Source organism: Fusarium fujikuroi, chromosome FFUJ_chr02 (assembly GCF_900079805.1).
Source record: "Fusarium fujikuroi IMI 58289 draft genome, chromosome FFUJ_chr02".
NCBI lineage: Eukaryota > Fungi > Ascomycota > Sordariomycetes > Hypocreales > Nectriaceae > Fusarium > Fusarium fujikuroi.
The window spans coordinates 2,245,051-2,264,795 of record NC_036623.1 but is presented as its reverse complement, the minus strand read 5'-3'; the positions used below and the strand labels follow the sequence as shown (position 1 = coordinate 2,264,795).

The 19,745-nt window shown below is 50.2% G+C and overlaps 7 protein-coding genes; 2 read left to right on the top strand and 5 right to left on the bottom strand.

The window, feature by feature from the left end:
* Positions 1-261: 261 nt before the first annotated feature.
* On the top strand, positions 262-1,183 carry FFUJ_04607 (probable PRE9-20S proteasome subunit Y13 (alpha3); the record flags this gene model as incomplete). XM_023572088.1 has 4 exons in its annotated part: positions 262-285; positions 334-518; positions 585-1,003; positions 1,056-1,183. The coding sequence occupies 4 exons, from the start codon at positions 262-264 to the stop codon at positions 1,181-1,183; spliced, it is 756 nt and encodes a 251-aa protein (XP_023426277.1).
* A 231-nt stretch (positions 1,184-1,414) lies between these two features.
* FFUJ_04608 (probable DPP1-diacylglycerol pyrophosphate phosphatase) lies at positions 1,415-2,494 on the bottom strand (the record flags this gene model as incomplete). XM_023572087.1 has 4 exons in its annotated part: positions 1,415-2,112; positions 2,169-2,262; positions 2,316-2,372; positions 2,429-2,494. The coding sequence occupies 4 exons, from the start codon at positions 2,492-2,494 to the stop codon at positions 1,415-1,417; spliced, it is 915 nt and encodes a 304-aa protein (XP_023426276.1).
* Positions 2,495-3,413: 919 nt separating this feature from the next.
* FFUJ_04609 (related to U1 snRNP protein) lies at positions 3,414-5,114 on the top strand (the record flags this gene model as incomplete). Its single annotated transcript, XM_023572086.1, has 1 exon — positions 3,414-5,114. The coding sequence occupies one exon, from the start codon at positions 3,414-3,416 to the stop codon at positions 5,112-5,114; it is 1,701 nt and encodes a 566-aa protein (XP_023426275.1).
* A 95-nt stretch (positions 5,115-5,209) lies between these two features.
* Positions 5,210-6,989, bottom strand: FFUJ_04610 (related to nicotinamide mononucleotide permease; the record flags this gene model as incomplete). XM_023572083.1 has 6 exons in its annotated part: positions 5,210-5,749; positions 5,806-6,200; positions 6,251-6,415; positions 6,475-6,523; positions 6,577-6,719; positions 6,788-6,989. The coding sequence occupies 6 exons, from the start codon at positions 6,987-6,989 to the stop codon at positions 5,210-5,212; spliced, it is 1,494 nt and encodes a 497-aa protein (XP_023426274.1).
* A 1,318-nt stretch (positions 6,990-8,307) lies between these two features.
* FFUJ_04611 (related to translation initiation factor eIF-2B subunit family protein) lies at positions 8,308-9,869 on the bottom strand (the record flags this gene model as incomplete). XM_023572082.1 has 2 exons in its annotated part: positions 8,308-9,694; positions 9,748-9,869. 2 exons carry the CDS (start codon positions 9,867-9,869, stop codon positions 8,308-8,310), a joined length of 1,509 nt encoding a protein of 502 aa, XP_023426273.1.
* A 553-nt stretch (positions 9,870-10,422) lies between these two features.
* Positions 10,423-13,219, bottom strand: FFUJ_04612 (uncharacterized protein; the record flags this gene model as incomplete). XM_023572081.1 has 4 exons in its annotated part: positions 10,423-10,943; positions 11,180-11,367; positions 11,420-12,781; positions 13,053-13,219. 4 exons carry the CDS (start codon positions 13,217-13,219, stop codon positions 10,423-10,425), a joined length of 2,238 nt encoding a protein of 745 aa, XP_023426272.1.
* Positions 13,220-15,144: 1,925 nt separating this feature from the next.
* Positions 15,145-16,879, bottom strand: FFUJ_04613 (related to L-ornithine N5-hydroxylase; the record flags this gene model as incomplete). XM_023572080.1 has 3 exons in its annotated part: positions 15,145-15,216; positions 15,272-15,842; positions 15,906-16,879. The coding sequence occupies 3 exons, from the start codon at positions 16,877-16,879 to the stop codon at positions 15,145-15,147; spliced, it is 1,617 nt and encodes a 538-aa protein (XP_023426271.1).
* Between the last annotated feature and the right edge of the window lie 2,866 nt (positions 16,880-19,745).

Sequence of the window (19,745 nt, the reverse complement as noted above, 5' to 3'; positions counted from 1 at the left end):
TCGATTGGCTCGACTTTACCCCCCATTCTACAACCTGAGGCAACATTCTTCAGCCTTGGTGTCAAGCAGCTCACCAGCAGAAAGCTAACGCGGCGCGGCGGCCTAGAGCTCCGTTACAGGTAACGACGTAAACGAATCCACAGCCTCAACACCATCACCATCACAACGGCTCTCTGTTACTTTCGACCTGCTTTTTAGTTGCTTCAGAGAGGCTAACCGTATTCTTCATCTCTCTTATCTCGTAATCACAACGAATCCATCATGTCTCGCCGTTACGATTCCCGAGTACGTTGGCCCTTGAAGCTCTCCCACCAAGCTAACCGGCTTCTATAGACAACCATCTTCTCACCAGAGGGCCGTCTGTACCAGGTCGAATATGCTCTAGAAGCCATCTCACACGCAGGTACAGCCATTGGCATCCTAGCAAAGGATGGTATCGTTTTAGCTGCCGAGCGAAAGGTCACCTCGAAGCTGTTGGAGCAAGACACCTCCGCCGAGAAGCTCTACATCTTGAATGAGTGCGCAAACCTTCCATTGTGTACCTGCTAGGCTGAAGGTTGTTTATTGACAATATTTTCGTTTAGTAACATGATTTGCGCCGTCGCTGGCATGACCGCCGATGCCAACATCCTTATTAACTACGCCCGACAAGCCGCTCAGCGATACCTCCTCACTTACAACGAAGACATTCCTTGCGAACAGCTTGTGCGTCGACTTTGCGATCTTAAGCAGGGATACACCCAACACGGTGGTCTACGACCCTTCGGTGTGTCTTTCATCTACGCCGGTTGGGATCCTCGTCGACAATTCCAGCTCTATCTCAGCAACCCCTCTGGCAACTACGGTGGCTGGAAGGCTACAAGTGCGGGTGCCAACAACGCAAGCGCACAGAGTCTCCTCAAGCAGGATTACAAGGAAGACTGCACTCTGAAGGAGGCTTGCGGCATGGCGGTCAAGGTTCTCAGCAAGACGATGGATTCTACCAAGCTGAGCAGCGAGAAGAGTACGTCGTGTCTATGAATATCTACCAGAACTCCCGCTAACATCACTCCCAGTTGAATTCGCGACAGTAGGACAGACCGAGGACGGCAAGATCTACCACCGCCTCTGGAGTGCTGACGAAATTACGGCGTTGTTGAAGGAGCATGACCTGGCGAAGAACGAGGAGACAGAGGAAAAGTAAGCAACAAGGCTATAGATTCTTGATAGATGGGGAGAGGAATGTGGGGCCACTCTTATCTGCCCCTGTACAATAATATCATGAAATGACCACAAAACGAGACTTATCCAACTCCTGGCTTGACCAAGTCTAAAAGTGCTGTTGAACACATGATGCTTCGGTGAAAGAGTACTGCAATGCAGGCAAAGCCAGAGCATCTCGGGCAAGCATGCAAACTATTCCTAGTCCCCAATATCAGCGTCGCGAACCTCTCAAGTTTTCCATCTCGAATCCTACATCTGTCCCTCTTGCTGCCTCCTCATCATCCGTGATTCGTTGCCATCCCGGCTGAGTATCAACTCCTGGTCGTGGATAAGGCTCGTCGCATTTCGTACTCGAGAGGCGAGGAAAGTGCCGTCTGTAGCTCCAATACGCAATGCTCATGCCCAGAGCTGAGCCTACACAGACATCGTAGACGTCGTGGCGATAATCCTCGCATCTCGATATAGCGACTAGACCAGCGCCGATGAGTGGCAGCAGACAGACCAACGCGCGGCTTAGATCACGACCGCCAGCCGAGTAACGAAACACGTGAAGTTGGCCGGCGAGGAAGAGGCTGAGAAAACCAAGACCAGCGAATGAGAAGGATGAGTGGCCAGAAGGGAATGACCGCCAGCCCTCTTGCAGTATGTGGCCATCTTCTGCCGTGCAGACATCAATGGTAACAAGGGTGTTGGCCTTCGTGCCGATTGCGGGCTTGCAACGGTCTAGCAGATCAGGACGAGGCCTGCCAACAGCGTTCTTGATGATGTCAGTGATGAAGGATGTGAGTACAATAGAGATAAGGAACGAGAGGTAAGTGACTTCATGCTTGGCCGCTGATGACCTTGCGATTATGTTGTAAGCGATTAAAACTCCCAGCGGTATGAAAAGGGCGTATACGAAGTTCATAACTGGTAGTCTTTGTTAAGTCCACTCACAGAAGCTGAGGTTGATGTTTGAGACATACAGACAGGGACACGCTCGTGGACCGCAAAGGGATACGAGATCTGCAGATCGTTTATGAAGAACATGCGATGAAATGGGTTGACGAAGAGGACCGTCTGTAAACCTGTCAACCATTGTTCTGAGTTCCCATTGACGATATAGTACAGACCAAGATCCAGCCTGTTAAGAGGAACAGGAAGCCGACATAATCAGGCGCGTGAGTTGTCTGTTGTATGTCATGAGTATAACACCAAATAGGTAACGATTTACGAGTCACTATACCTTCCAATATCTCCTCAAAAATGAGATTGGCCCGCCGGATGAGCTATAGCTATGAGCTGGAGCCATGATTGATGACGATGGTGGAAATCAGGTTTCACGGGCGGAGGCGTCGGAACATAGGTAGGCAGACTGCAGTGTCGCAACAATTGGAAATGCAGGTTTTTTTATCGGCAAACGAGAGGGCGTTTGTATTTGTTACCGAGTCATGTTAAAGAGACGCGGCTCATCAGTTCGGTGCTGTTAAGGAGACGTAACAGGCTCTTGCTGTGGTTGGACATGTTGCCAAATGCGGGAATGAGGGCCCCCTGATATTCCGCTGGTTTTCTGGGGCCATACAGTCAGTACCTACCAGGTATCAATGAGAGAATGCAGATGACAAGTCACTGATGTACACCAACAGTATGCTGCCAACGTTTATTATTAGTTCTTAGGAGGACTAAGAGTCAGGACTAAATGGTTACAATGAATTGTCAAACTTTTCAAACCCAACCTCAGCATGAACACCGTTGTTTTGTCTAGGTACTCATTGCAAGAGATACCCTCGACGCCGTAGCACTCTACACGCAGAAACGGTGTTGAGGGACATAACAGACCAATATCTACCCATTTTGGTATCCAACACAACAATGCCAACCAATGTTTTAAACATGGATTTTCATCTCCAACGTTGAAGTGAAGAGAGGTTGATATACTGATCTCAGATGGAGTTGCCCAGTTACAGGGTAGGTAAGGTCAAATCACCATCCACTATTTCTTAGGCCCAAGCTCTTTCGGATTTCTTCTGTGACGGCTGACGATCAGGAAACTTCGTTGCTATCCATCGGCCATAACAACTTTTCAACAAGACAACTCCTACCGATGAAATATCGACAATCGGAAACCTAGAGCATCTGCCTGCGCGAACCTATTGCTTCCGAAGCACCATCTCAGGAATAGCTTCTGAATGTACAACCTGATGTCATAGTTTGCGACGCGACGAAGCGAGATGCTCAAATCGACACACACACCATCGGCAGCCGCTTTGGCACCGCTCCCGCCAGGATGGAGCGAGCACACTGCACCGACTGGACATACATACTATTACAACGCTGAAACAAAAGAATCAACATACAAGCGTCCAGGAGCCCAGCCGCCTCCACAGCCAGCGCAACCACCAGCTCCCGCATATCCTGGTTATGGCTCAATACCATACTTAGCCGATCCCAACGTTGCTAATGCTTATATGGCACAATTCAATCAAGATAATGATGGGCAAAGGTATAATAATAGTTCACGAGGTGGGCATGGAGGAGGTCGTGGAGGCTTCGAAGGTCGACCGCGTCCACAGCCTGTTGATAAGCCGAGGAAAAAGGAGCCGATCCCAGGTTGTGAACCATGGATTCTCGTATATACTAAGTACTCGAGGCGCTTCGTATACAACCCTATTAAGAATGCCAGCTACTGGCGCATACCGGAGAAGTTGATGCCAGCCATTTTGGAGCTTGACAAGGCCCGGCTGCGACAGAAAGCAACAGGAGAGAGCCAAGGAAAGGAGAACAAACAAGATGAAAAGCAACCAGAGCAAGCAATACCGCAAAAGAAGGACGACGCCCCAGTGGCAGGGTTGGACGACGATAGCGAATATGAAGAGGTCGAGGTGACGGATGACGAAGGGGATGATGAAGGCGATGGAGAACATCCCTCCAAACGGCAACGGACTGCAGATCCTGGTGCAGACGAAGACTTCCCCATGGAATTCACAGAAGCTGATTTTGCAGCTCAATTGCAGGCCATGGGAGACGATTACGGCCTTGAACCAGGCGACTACGACGACGGAAACGCTGAAGAATGGCCTGAAGGTGCCGAGGGAGTGCCTCTATCCGTAGACGACGCGAAATACCTGTTTAAGGATCTCTTGAACGACTTCAACATCAACCCATACAGTCCGTGGGAGAAACTCCTGGAGGAAGGCAAAATCATTGATGACCTGCGATATACAGCACTCAGCACCACGAAAGCACGTCGTGATTGCTGGGACGAGTGGACGCGTGAGAAGATCGCGGAGTTGAAGGAGCAACGAGCCAGGCAGGAAAAGCGGGATCCTCGTATTGCTTACATGGCATTCCTGCAAGAAAAGGCGACGCCGAAGCTGTACTGGCCCGAATTCAAGAGAAAATACAAGAAAGAGGACGTCATGAAAGATCACAAGATCACCGACAAGGATCGTGAGAAGGCATACCGAGAACATATTGGTCGCCTCAAAATGCCCCAGTCCAAACTCAAGTCCGATCTTACTGCCCTGCTCAAGGCCCAGCCGGTGCACTTACTAAACAACAAGTCACTATCTACCGGCTTACCCGACCCGGTCCTCACCGACATTCGCTTCATATCCCTCGAGCCCAAGATCCGCGATCCTCTGATCGAGGCTTACGTGAGCAATCTGCCTCCCCCACCAGAGGACCTAGATGCAGCCAAGGACGACGAAGAGCAGCGAAAGCAGCGCGAGTCACGCGAGAAGCGTGAGAAGGCACTGGAGGAGAGAAACCGTGTGGTGGAGGAACAGAAAAAGAAGCGCGATCGAGAAGTGGCGGCTAGTAAAGCCCGATTGAGAGATGAAGAAAGGGAGTTGGAGATGGCCATGAAGGTAGGAAAGCAAGGATTGCAGAGCCAGCTGGCCAGCATGAAGGTTGCAGAAAAGGAACCATGATACCGGGGGAAAAAAGATCTTGTATCTGCATACACATCTATCTAGTATTCTAATTCTAGCGACTAACCGTGATCGGTTTGTGTCTCTATAGACAATCACAGCCCATACATGAAAGTCAACTTCTTGTCTGCGTATCGGCGGTCGTTGAGTCTCTCACTCTCGATCTCCTCTGGCGACATGGTGCTTACTATCGCCTGCTTGCGTTTGTTGACCGCTGCAAGCATGAATCGATAAGACAAATATCCGATCAAGGCAATGGCAAGGAAACCCAGCGTGACATAAAATGGAAATCTGTAATGGGGCTTATATCGCTGTCGGTACAACTGCGCCCCGATCACGCCTCCGAGGTTACCGAAACCATTGACGCCAAGCACAAGAGCTCGCTTGCCAGGCTCAGGCGTGTTGCCACTGAGCCATGCCATAGTGAGAGGAGCCGAAATGTATACACCAGATAGGAGCACACAAAGTGAAACGTACTGCCCAGTGCTTGAGGAGATTGTAACGGTAAGGATCAGGCCGATGATACCAATGACCAAGCCACCCAAGATGTGATATCCCCGTTCCTTGTAGTGATCCGAACTCAGAGCAAAGGCGTAGAGGCCAAGAGCACCACAGACGAAGGGCGGAACTGTCATCTAAATCGCTCGCAGTCAGACAGGCCCAGTTGTGGCTAAGATGAGGTAAAACATACCAGGTTGGCAAGGATAGACTCATAACCCAGCCCCTGAACAACAAGGGGCAGGAAAACCGAAAATGCACCGCTGGGGACACTTGCGCAAATGTTGAGTAGAAGGACAGTCCACAGCTTCCAGTCTTTCATCGTTTCCACGAAATCTTTCTTGCTCAAGCGATTCTCTTCGATACCATCTTCGCTGTACTCATGCTGTACGAAATCGGCGTTGTCTTGTTTCATGCGTTCAACAGCAAACTCTCGTTCATCTGGTCGAAGAAACCATGCAGAGCCAGGGCCTTTGGGTAGCCACAGCCAAGCAATGATGGCAAAGAAGCATGTCAGTGCTCCCTCGATGAGGAAGAGATATTGCCAGTTCTTGAGGCCACCACCACGGAGATGGAAAATGCCATATGCTTGAAGGAGTAAGTAACTAGCCTGCAGAATTGTTACAACCAGAACTCACAGATTGAGCCTGAGAAGGCTCCGGCGATGGCATACTGTCCGTAGAATAGAGCGAGTCTAACACAGAAGTCGTAACGAGGATAGAAGAATGACAGATATGCAACGGCTGTGGGGTAGAAGCCCGCTTCAAAGGCGCCAATGAGCAAACGTGTGGCGATGAGTGCCCCTAGTGCAAGGTCAGAAGAGAGTTGACTAGATGTGGGAGCGAGCGGAAGGGCTACAGACCACGTCCTTTGATGAAAGCTTGACCAATTGTCACTGCACCCCAGCCAAACTATAGAATGTGTCAGTAACTTCCCGCTCTTAGTCGTGGTACCATCTAATTACCATTAAAAAGGGGATCCAATGCTTAGCACCAATATAACGGCCAGCTGCGGCAGAGACGGGCTGCAAGACAACAAAAGTGACGAAGAATAGAGAGACCGCTTCATTCAAATCATCAGGCTCAGCCCCTATGTCTGTGGTAAAACCTGATAACAAGCTGTTAGAAACTGATTGAGCACGAACAAGGGGTAGAGGACTAGGAGTTATTGTTTACCTTGGGTTTCGGCATTACCAACATTGCCACGATCTAAACCATTAAAAAGATACAGAAGTGAAAGAAGCGGAAGCAACGCAAAATCGAGCTTCTGATTGAGGGCCCGACTTCTCTCTTTGTTCTGCTCGACTGAGTAGGCAGTGGGATGACTCGATGGAGTCTTGCTCGACTTGGTCGGCTGGAGGGCTTCCCGATCCGACATGACTGCTTCTGGTGCAGTTATAGATGTAAATATGTTTTTCTTTCTCCTGAAAGATGAGGAGACAGGCAAATTCCTTATGATATACTGTAGATATTACGAGCAGTGCACTGGCGTCGTTGCTGGGTTCATATAGGCACGCGTTTGGCAGGCAACTCTCGCTTGCACAGGTTTCCCAAACATACACACCTGGAGGCTCTTGATGATATCTCCGCATATATTCCTAAGGCCCAGGGATTAATTGGGGGTCGGACCAATGATTCGACTTCCAGCTGTTGTCCCAAGAATCTGGTAAGCGTGATCCATGTGTAGGCCCGATCCGGACGTCATTCTGTTTGTCACGGTCGTATATAAATCAAGGCTTGCTGTTGGCCTATCATGAAGTAAGAATCTGACAGCAGACCAGACGCTCGGGATTGAGGCTGACAGGAAGTGCCTCGAATAGGCAGATGCTCAGCGCCACTACTGTAACCTCGATCAAGGTTGCCTGAGCGTCGGGACACAAACTGACCGCATCTTTAGCTCGTAGAAAGCACGTTAAACGTGGTGGATGGCTGTATTGGGGTCGAAAAGTAGCGGGAATCGAGCTAAGGAGGCCCATCTTGACTCATTACCAAGGAGCGGGTACTCATAGAACGAATCGACAAGTGCCTCCACAATTACGCGCAAACCAGGGAAGTAATTCCAAGTTTGCCGCGATGAGCAAATCATGTTGCTGATGATCAAGTTCGTTAAGTCGTGGGCTGTGTCGTTAGGGCTGTAAGGCTGACATATACCCCAGAATCCAGGATCCTTCGCGCTGCTTACTGAGAACGTGTTGTTCCACACTTGGCGTTATGTCGATACGCCTTGATTGCAACAAGGGCTTATGGGTGGCTTGAATGAACGTTCTAGAATAACGCCTCGAGCAAAAGGGGCTACAATATTCTCATGTCGAACGTTGGTCCCTCTGGTGAGCTGAAGTAAAGTTTCCAATGTCTGAAACAGGCACTTCAAGTGAGTGGCAAGATGCACATCCGCTATCCCATTGATGGCGATTGAGGAACCTCCCCAATAACAGATACACCGGGCAGGAGGGCTTGCATGAGGAATCAAAACCTCCAACTGGGCAGACGATGTAAGACAACCCCCCACAGCTATACTGATTCAGTCATAATTCGATACTGTGATCCTGAGCCTCCGTCAGACGTTCCAGGGCACCCAGAGGCACCAAGATGCCATATGCTAATGCTATTGGTTGTGTCGTGAAAAAGGTAATGTAACTCTCCAGATTGTCGGGGTTAAGGACCTTGCTACTGATCGTCTCACTCGGATTTTGGCATCAGAGATTAGTAAAATATTGGTCAGCCTTTTTCTCGACTTCCTGGGCATAGTTCGATATTCCCGCACGACCGGTGACGCCGTCCTCAGTGATGTAGTGATCGATCAAATCGGGTGACACCCACTCGAAGTACACGTTTTTGACAGTGACCAGAGAGTGGGGAACCTCCCTCACAGCTGAGCTGAGGTCTCCCCAAGCTTGCATAACCTCGCATGAATCGTTTTTCTCCTGACCTGGCGGTGCAAAAGGGAGTACTTTCTCTTTCTCTGACAAAACGACAATCTTGGCTTTTAGAGACACGTACTTGGCTGTCAGAACAGCAGGCAGAGAACCGATTTTGTTGCTAACCGCGGCTGTTTTGTCGATCAGGTCCGCTCCGATGAGCACAATATCTATGTCCTTCGCTGCGATGCCAACACTTGCGTCAGTGTGGATTATCAAGCGGCTCCTAGCCTTGGAATTGTTGGCACATGAAGCAATTGACTGTGCCATCTTGACACCTTCGAAGAGTGGTCGGGATTCGAGCACATGAACCTCCACAGGTCGCGAAGTATTTCCCATAACGTGAGTGATGGCCGAGGTGATAGTTGAGCTAGAGGAGAGGGTAAGGATCTTGAGTGGTCCGCCTCCCGACAGATGCTGCTCTATGAAAGTCTGGAACATCGCGCCAGTTCTTGAAGTGGTATTCTGTCGGTCGCGGGCGTAATCCCCCAAGGCTCTGATGATATTATCGATCGAGCTCTTATCTAGTGGGCCGCGGGGTGGTATTCCATTCTGAACTATGTCCAAAGCTAATAGAACAACATTCAAGATAGACGCGCCCATACTTTCTCGCCCGTTCTTCCACAGGTGCCATCCCGCAAACCTGATGTTGTTCCACCACTGAACTTGGTCAGTGAAATCGACTTTCTTCATAACATCGATATAGGTATCGAGGGCTTTGGTAGCTAGCTGGCGCGCTCCGCTTTCGTGATCTTCCTGCAGAGCGACTAAGCCCCGGCTAAGCGTGTTGCCTGCCTCTTGGCCCAAATCAACGTTGAACCATACCCTTCTAAGACTCTCTAGGATGCGCGGAACACCTCCAAAGTCATCGCAGTCGTTGATTGCGTCTGGATCGAACCATTCGTACCCCTCATGCTCCCAGTCAATTTTGATGCCAGCCTCACCGCGGCCACCGTCGCTCTCGGATTTGAGAAGGAACCCGAAAGGGTTGACAGTCCACTCTCTCCCAATAGACTCATCAACGAACGAGAATGGTTTGCCCTTCCGAAAAAGGCGTAAAGAGTCATGCGTAAGAGTTGTTTCCTCAGCAAGTTCCCTCCAGGCAGTGGCAATAGGATCCGCGTCAGTGTCATCTACACTTCCAGAAATGCCTGCATATTTGTGCCTTACCTAGTATGTAAGCACGGGTTCACTGATGAGGTAATACACTTTGCTTACTGATATGTGTTTACGTGACCGCTCCGGCGGAAGAGAGCGACCTGGGGTTTCTTGGCCTCACCGTCAGCGGGGAATCTGAAGATGAAGCTCGTCGCGACGTCTTTGTGCTTGAGAGGTGCCATTCGTGACGAAAGACTGCAGATCTTGGACGGTCAAAGATGACAACGCGAGATCAAGTGCATGCCGTGGGCCGGTTGGGAAGCGAAAAGATGAGACTTTGGGATGCCGAGTAGGATTTTCGTGGGTGAGACAATTGGTACCTTACCTACGCCTGGGAACCCAAGGGAGGAAGGAAGATTGCGAATACCTTACCTCACCACATGCTTCATCACATGACTGTCACACGTCACTCTCAATTACATCAAGGCAGAATGGAAGCGACAGTCATGAATTAAGTTACCAGGAATATCCTTGTCTCTCTTATTTCCATGTTTGAATCCGATCGTGTCCCGCTTGGGCCGATAGTTCGTTTCGCCATTTACCATTAGAGGACATTTAATTGTCCGTCATCAACACTAAAGTTATCGTAACTGCATATCCTACATTCAAATGCCGCTTGACAGTCTCTCAAATATCCAATAAAATTAAAACCTTAAAAGCATCAACTTTTGTTCCGTAATAAGAACCCAATGTCAGTCGCCAACTTTTATTGCTCACGGGGCGCCCAACTCCAACTCAAATGAGATACCCATTGTTGGATTGCCAATCGACATCAATCCACGAAACCAACTCATTATATAGTATGTGCCCTTGATCAACAAGGATAGGTTGCTGAAGTGCCTCTGATGCCAGCTTGTCTGACCATTGCTGTCCCATGTCAACATGTGTTCGATTTGCGATAGGATCGTAGGTTGTCGTAGTCTGTGTCATGTTGACGGAACGTGTCGCAGTGCTCATGTCAACAGGGATAGGGAGACGCTGCACAAGAACGCGAAGATCCCGAAGTACCGTGGCACAGTCCCGACCGTAGTTGCTACCAACTCGACTCTCATCCTCGAACCTCCCAATCACAAAGTCGAGGTCAAGTGAACGAGCCTTTTCACTCCGAGAAGACGGGCACAGATCCTCTACCAGCTGCTGTAACATCAGTACTATGGCAGCGTTGAAAATGAAGTGAAGACCGGCTTGGAGCAGCTTTCGAGGATGATTGACAAGTAGGATCTGTCGAGCGAGCTGAATATTGTGTTCTGCTGATGCTATGCATCGCTTCAGTAGAGGGAGTTGTGGATGTGAACTCAAGGAACACTGCCGCGATACCAGCTTTTCCGCGAATGATTTTTTAACCAAGGCGAAGAAAACAGGGCGGATAGTCAAGATTATTAACTAAAGGACATGTTAGCCTAGCCCCAAAAGACATTGGGAAATGGAGAAATTGCCTGGTTGTAGTGCATGTGCAGCAAGCAAGTGGCTGGATCGTCGCTCAACCCGTTACTTGCGAGTTGCACCGTAGGTGGAAGTTTCAGACACCACTCATCGAGCATACTGATCTCCCCTTCGAGGCTCCTCACAGGTCTTGCGGCGTCTTCTGACGGGGAAATGCGATATGTATTACACACAATATGGCATGATATCCGAGAAAGCTCGACATGAGCTTTGAGACCATCTGCTGGAGGCATAGCCCTATCGAATGGAGTCAGCCAGAGCGAAGGGTCATATAGGAGGGCATACCTACGGAGCATCGCAAGGAAGGGGTAACCGAATTGCGTCGTCCATGATGGTCGGGGGTCTCCCCATGAGACAGCTTAAGTAGCGATCCAGTACATACAGCGTCCAGAACACGCGTTTGCCACTCTCGTCAAGCCAGCCCCTATGTGCGCCGTGCATGATGCTGATATGCATAGCGTTGCTCACGCAGATATATGCGGCATCACGGCGGTTCATCTCTATCAGGTAGAACCCCATCAATGTCAGCACCGATACTTCGTTGGGCGTAAAGCGTGTAATGTCAAGCGGGTTCCCTAGGAGCATACGGGCCCGGCTGAAGTAGTTCTCGCTGAGATGAGGGTCTATAGAGATATCCTGAGGCGGCATGATCATAGCTTGAGATACCACAGCAAATGCAGTCTGGTAGAAAGCCAAATGACGGCACTTGGCGAGACGCAAGGTTGCCGAGTCTCGTTCCACGGAGGGGATTGTTGGCGTTGAAGAGAGATCCCCCCACCAGTAGATTCCTCCACTTGGCCATTGACAGTTACCATCTTGGATAAAATAACGAAGCTCGGATAACATTGAGTCCATCTCTGGGGGTGCAGGAAACCATGTCGGGTCAACATCTCGATCATGCAAAGGTCGCGAGTCGTAGGTCTGGTAACGACCAAGACTTGACAAAAATGCGCTTCCGTCAGAACCTGGACGCAGATTTTGATATGCAAGAGGCAGAACTGTAGTCATGAATTCCTTCAAGTAGTCGAGGAAAGTTGCGCCACTCGTCTCACCCAGGAAACGAGCATAGCCGTCAGGGTCATGCAACAGGCGACCCTCAGTTGAGACCAAGTTCTCTTCGTCGTCCTGCCGATTTTGGGGCGTTGCCCCGGGATGTGATAGCTGGATAGAATGTGTTCGAGACAGTCCATAGCTGGGTTCCTGTATTCGAGTATCTGATAGCTGAGCCTGAAGATGAAGATGAGGCGGTTGTTGTTGGAATTGTCGATGTATACTGGGATACTGGAGCTGGGGAAGCTCAGGCGGCACTCGCCCGATATGCGCTATTGCATCTATCGTTGGCGTTGTCTGTGCCGCTAGGCTAACGGCTGATGATCCAATGTCATGGTTAGAGGCGGTCCAACCAAGCAAATCCGAAAGTTCTTGGCGGCTTGCAGAGTCCGGGACGGCGTTTGATACAGCTGCTGGGACAGTGTCTCGAAGAACCCGTTCATAGAGATCGACCTTGTGTTTCAAATCCTCGAGCTCTGAGCGCGTGATGCTCACCTTCTCAACAGGCAGAGGATATATGCAGTCGCGTGAAGAGGATTGACATTGGCGACACGGGTGCTCACCAGAGCATCTGACTCTTCTCACATTGCAAGCGTTGCACCTTTTCAGCGAGACGTGTGTTAGATAAAGACGTGAGCTGCTTTCATGATGATATGATTTAAGTCAGTGACTTGAGGGGCAAACCTCAGTCAAGCTTGACGTCTGCCGAAACGCAGGAATAATTGAGTATAATTGAAGTGAAATTGATACATCGATAGATGGTACATAAAAGAAGATGGACACAAACAAACCCATTGCAGAACATATCGATTGAATAGCTACAGTAGTGTGGTACTGTAGACGGGTAGACACATGGAAACTAATCAACTTACGCTGTAGCGACACGCTTGCGATGCTCGGGAGCAACCTTGTGCCGGCGGGGATTGACAGGAAGCCGTCGCGGATTATGGGAGGCAGAGAGGGAAGCCCGAGGTCGAGCCGATTGTGGTCCAGTTGCATTTGTAGTTGCAGTTGGGCCAGAGTCGTCGGGCTGCTTCATGGCTTAGTCGTTCGTGAGTTTCCGTTTCCAAGAGGAGAACACTCGTCGTTTACTCCCAGAGACTGAGAACCAGTCAGCCCCTGCCTGCTAAGAACCTACCAAGCAAGTGCTAGGATAGTACAGTACCACTTTAGGGGTCGCCGCTCAGAAAAGATTGCATTGGATGTTGATGTCCCCCACCCGAAAGGATTCTCATAATGTTCAACCGTTGGTGCGGAAATTTGGGAGGGAAGCCGGAATCAGTCAATCAATTATGGAGATTTCATATCGCCAAAAATATATCACCTCGACCTGGATCGCCTCGCTTGCGGCACGGTTCGTTGAACCCTGCAGACTATGTATTTCGACTGTTGCGCTCCGCTCTGCTCTGCTCTGCTCCGCCCTGCCTACGGCAATGGCCCGAGCAACAAGGCCTGCACAGACTCGAACTCTGATTTTAAAGTTCGTTCCATTCACGGCGGCTTTTCCCTGCAAAGAAAGACACTCTCAGACCTGTTGGTTGGCATGCCCGCTGCGCGTGTGTGTGTCCGATGTATTATCAACGTGCATGCTGACACATGGTTGATCTCTGTTTGAACAGCTCCAACGCTAAGCCGAGGTATTACTTCTTAACCTGCATGGAATAAGACAGAACAATGTCGCTTGACAAGGGCTTGCAACCTTGTCAGCTTCATCTCGAGACTCGACCGTTGATTGCTTACACAAGCAAAACTCTTTACCTCCTGCACAGAACTCAATAGGGGAACTCATTGAGTGTCAGTAGCAGTGATGTTGTTGGGCTGTGCCCTCGACGCATTCCTACCATTCATTTATGCGTGCTAAAAAACGACGACCCTTGTTGTGAAAGATCTTGGCATATATTCTTTGCAGTTTCTTTACATTACTAGTCTGTCTTGCATCTGTGGGCAACCATAGGACGTCGTAGACCAGAAGGGAAGAGAATCTGTTTCTCAGCAAGTGGGTGTGTAGCCAGATGCTGGGATGACCGGCCCGCCTCTGCATGGCATCTCGACAGCGCGAAACTCTTACAACGGTCTTTCCGAAATATGAAATAATGACTCAACATCAGCGAGTCAATTTGTCAATCTCAAGTGAAAGCATGGGGGGCCTCGGAGCATGTTGTAAGAGGCCCGTTCAAGCACAACCATCCAATGTCATGCGCTTCCATACAGTCCTGATAGCTCTGCCTAAAAGATGACATCGCCGGCCGGGCAATTCCCATCGTTATTGCCAATTGCAGAGGCTCACTCCGTTTGGTGTAGCGGAGATACTACGTTTAACGGTCAATAACAACACTTGGTGCAGTGCGGGCCAAGACTTATGAAGTCATCCCGAGTACTGAATCTCACAGCAACTAGCCCACGAGGGAGTATCACTGGAAATCAGAAACACAAAACGGGCAGTCGATAGACTGGCGTTCGTGGAATGGGCGACATGCAGCTTGATGCCGACTTATATCAGGCCGTGTTAAGCCCATCATATTATGCGCAGTACCCCAAGAAGCGGCCCGTAACAGTGCATTGAAAATGTGGCAACTGGAATAAGCTTAAGGAGACATACCAAAATTGGAGAGCTGCGACCTCCTGTCAAGAACAGCCTCGATACCGAGATGTGACAATGGATGCATGGACACAGAGAATGGAAATTGGAGATTGTAAATATTTTTTCAATGTCGTGGTGGGGCTCTAACAAAATCTACAGAACACCAAAAGGAAAAACTGAAATCCAACTTTTGTCTCCTAATTCGCAGTATGTACTGAAACGATAATGGCGATAACAAATAACAAATAACATAGGATATAGTAAATAAATAAAAAATGACTTAAGCGGCAAGACTGCTCTTTTCAGTCCAGTCACCTATTTTCGCTGCCCTTGCAAACCCATTACAAACGTAGGTATCCGTTCATTCGTGCTGTCATAAACATTTATTGCTTGAAAATAGATTCAACAATCTCGCCTGAACGAGTGCCCAGGACGGACAGGAGGGTGTCGCTCAGCTAGAGACGAAGTTAGTGTCTGTCGAACATGATCAATTCACGGTGGATCACTTACCCCGTGAGTACCCTCGCAGCAGCCCTGCAGCCAGACGCCAGAGTCGTCGGCAACAGTGCCAGGGGAGAACTTGACTCTGTAATCCCTTCCAACGGCCAGCTTGCGCTCGCCATCTTGTGTCTCGACGTTCCAGCCATTGACACCCTTGGGGGACTCGTTGCGTCCCGACACGGTCTTGGGGAGCATTGTCCATGCGTCCTTGAGCATGTCGACGTGAGCGCTTCGCTTGTAACCGGTGGCAGCAACGATGAGATCAACTTCAAAAGTCTCCTGGTCGACAAAGCCATCGAGAGGGCCATCGTTCACGCGTTGGACCTTGATCTCGAGAGCGTCACCCTTGGTGTCGACGCTGGCAATCTCACGGCCAGCGAGAATTCTGTGAGGCCACTGTGTCTCATCGTCACTGATCTCACGCTTCTGGTCATACATCTTCTCGAAGAGGTGCTCAATGAGCTCCAGGCGAACAACACCGTAGTTGGTAGCGCGAGCCTCAGTCAAAAGAGTCTCACGGGCCTTGACAGATCGAGGCCACAGGTTGTCAATGTACTCGGGGTTGAAGATGGAGTTGACGCTGTCCGTCATCGTCAGCAGAGGTTCCGGGTGTTCCTATGATGGGCAACTGTGCACAACTTACAATGGAGAGTCATCACTGGGACGCAGGAACTCCTGGCGCATGATGAGGTATGTTTTGGAGTTCGGGTACAGGTTCTGGACGTTGTTGAAGATCTCGGCGGCACTCTGGCCGGCACCGATAACAGCAACACGGTAAGGAGCGTTCTGCTTAGCTAGGATCTGAGGGGCGTAGTTGGCGAATTGAGAAGAGTGCAGGACACGAGGGTGCTTAGCAGGGAGGCTCTTAGGGAGCGAAGGCTGGCCGCCAGCGGCAACAAGAACATGACGGCTGCGGAAAGATTGGACCTGGCCAGTCTTGCCATTGCGAGCCTGGACGGTAAAAGTCTTGACAGCATCGGCCTCCTTGCTCTCGGGGGAGATAGAGAGAACCTCGTTGCTGTAGCTCACAACGTGGTCAAACCAAGAAGAGCACCAGCGAAGGTAGTCCTCGTATTCAGTACGGGCAGGGAGGAAAGTGCTCAAGTTGGTGAAATCAACGAGACGACCCTGACGGTGGAGGTAGTTAAGGAAAGTAAACTCAGATCGGGGGTTGCGAAGAGTGGCCAGATCCTTGATGAAGGAGATTTGCATCTTGGCTCCAGGGAGCAGCATACCGGCGTGCCAAGCGAACTTGGTCTGCTTCTCCAGGAAAAGAACCTTGGGAGCTGCGCCATCAGGGCGAAGCTTCTTGCCCTCGGCGATGGCATCGTGAATAGCGACGGCTACAGCCAAAGATGCGGGGCCGAAGCCAGCGCAGATGAGATCAAACTCAGAATCCGCGGGAGCAGACTCGAGATAAGGAGATCTCTCCTTGTGGACTCGGGGTCCATGGCGAGCAGCAGGGGCAGCTCCGTTTCCATTGCTGTTTCCGTTGACATGACCGTTGTGGCCGTTAGTAGTACCGTTGGCGCCATTTGTGCCGTTGTGACCGTTGGTGGTACCGTTGGAGACTGGGGTCTCGAAGCCGTTGAATGAAACCTCGCTGTGGGGTGACATGATGACTGATTGCTGTTGAAGAGGGGTATAGGTCTAAACTTTTAATAGAGTCTTTAAATGTAGGCCAAGTTTTGTAGCACAAACTTTGTGTCTATGAGATTTGGCGTATTCAAAGTCGTGACGTGTGAGAAACCGGGAAGAGGTCCACCAAGTCAATGGGAGATTGTGAGGAATAGATCCGGTTTGCAGAAGCTCTTATTCCTTCTCGAGAATGAGGTGTTGCCCAATCTGGTCAATATGGTGCACAGATTGGAGAAATGATGCAGGTGAGCTTCATATAATGGAAAAAAGGTTGAATGAAGCTTCCAATGTCCGGATTGTCGTAGAGGCAAAAGTGGCACTATCAGGGTCTAACTCTGAATAGATATGTTGAAGAGCTTTAGGTAATACCACCGAGGCTTGGGAGAAGCTTCGTCAATGAAGATAGAAAGAACAGAAGAACGGAGTAGTTCCGAAAGACGGGGGAGATATGGCATTTTGTAGTTCGGACGGAGATGGGATCTACAAGCTATTTCCTCGGTCCCATATTGCGTGCCATATTCTTATTCGGAGTCAAACTAAGCTACAGACCCTCAAAAGAAGCAAGCAAGCAAGAAAGTACAGTAGAGTAGAGTACATACAAGCTCACGGCGAAGCTGCAGTCGAGCGAGGTACACTACATTACATGACGAGACGCCTGCTGGCGCCGGACACGCCTCATTAGGTACATGGAGGAGGCGGATACGAGTACAAGGAGGTTCTCCATGGCTAATACAACCTCGTCAAGCTCGTACGTACATACTTGGGGAGGTACATTTGCGATGGAGCCATGATACATAAAAACCATCCATGATGGAGACACTACTATACTGAGCCGGGAAGAGCACAGCTAGCTAGCCCACTGGAGACTGGGCTTTTGCTCCCAGTGCCGGTCATCCTGGGCTGGGCTGGGCTGGGCTGGGCCGAGCACGGCGGCCAAGCCAAGACGTGGAGCCGCGGTTACCAAGCAAGCAAAAAGCATAGCGAGCGGCAGAATGGAAGCCGGGTCAGGCCAGAAATTCAACAGAACGCGAATGAGAATGGTGACGGAATCCATTGCTGTTAACGTCAGTCAACGTGACTCTGGTTAGTAGGTAGTGAATGAGACCAGGACTAAGCCCAAGCCTAGGCCCTGTAGAGGGTGGGATCGGGAAATGGTGGGGGGTGGGCTAAATGCCCTGCTGTCGAGAAAGCACCAACCTTTTCGAGCTTTAGCTCGGAGGGGTCCTGTAAGCCATTTTGGGCTTTCTTAATTTTTTTTTTTTTTTTTTTTTTTTTTTCTTTATTTTCGTTTTCGTGAGTGTTTCAGTTTCTCTGTTGAAGCTTTGCCTCTGTTGGACTTCGTGAAGTGGGAGAGCGAGCATAGCACTCATATACCAAACCTGCGATATTCTCATCGTAACTCTCAAGACTCATGTTGACCCTCGATCAGCTGAAGCAGCGATCACCATGAGAGTGCTCCAAAGACATAGGCACAGCATGGTTACAGGATTGCCTCATGCAGACCCCGTCTGGGTTGGGTTCTAGTGGTTGTGTCAAAACTTCAAAGGCTCTGTCAGCCGCTGCAGGATGGGCGACACGATGCAATAGGACGACAGGCTAGGTCAGTCATCGGATTGCAAGGGATGGAAAATGGATGGAAAATGTCGCGCAGTCAATGGCTCTGCGGCCGAATCCTCCACGTCCATGGCCGCGGCGTGCCTCGTGGACCCTCCTCGTGGGACTTCATCAACGCCGTGAAGTTCCGTAGCGCATGAGTGAGCTTCGAGGCGCCACTGCCCACTCATCATCTCCGAGCAGTATCACACTGGCTTGCGGGTCTAAAGAGAACTCCCCAACTAGCCAACCCGTCGCAAGCCCCCAGCGTGGAGGGACCCTCCAGGGATGCGTGGCGGCGTGGGTTGAGTCCGGCACTCGAGGTTGAATGAGGAAACGATGAGCATCAAATGGGCAGAGGAAAATGCCATTAGCAAGGGTCGAAGCATGTTAACCGGATACCCATACTCGTGGGTGAAGCTCAAGCAAAGTTTGTTTTTAGTTTATTGACGAGCGATGATGATCAGTCTTGGAACCTTCCTATATGGACGAATGCTGTAAAAGCTTAGGCCTTTCGCGAATGGCGATCGATGTATGTTGACATCTTTAAATCGAGGCTGTGATATGTATGCCAAATTCCTCGGCTTGAGAGGTCCCCTAGTTCGACCTTATCCAGAGTCTGCGGACTCGAACTACTCTTTGACCCATGTTCTCCTCCAAACCTCCGACTTCTACAGTCTTCTACCCGGTGTTTTTCTTCAGCTTCATCTGTACAGGCGGGGTGTTTATGGCCACTTGCGTCTCAAGGCGGTGGCAGGAGGAAGTGGAGGTTCCTGAATTACGAGCAAACTAACCAAGGATCCCCAGTAAAGAAGCGTAAGTATGGACGAATATGATGCGACGTCGGCGATGATCTTTGGTAAAAGATCAGATAAGATAGACATGGCAAAACAGCGACCAAGCTTGGCGAACTCTGCAAAGGTTGACGCCGCTGAGCAAGGATCAGACGGCCTTACTACTGGAAATATGCTTGCCATCCCAGCTGGCGTCACAAAAGGTTGAAGCAGCCGCAGTTCAAAGTCCAGTCCGTTGCTTGCTAACTGGGCCGATGCAGACCCTTGAAGACGCTACGCATTTTTGTTCCGTGGGATCGAGGCATGGGTTCGAAACATCCAGTCTCGCCTGGGCCGATGACGGCTTTCTGCAGCCCCCATCGCCCAAGCTCTTTCACACCGTTCAGACACGACGTTAATCTCATGGGTTGGGGCAGAGAAAAACTTGACCAGCACAGGCACAGGAACGCACAGAGTGC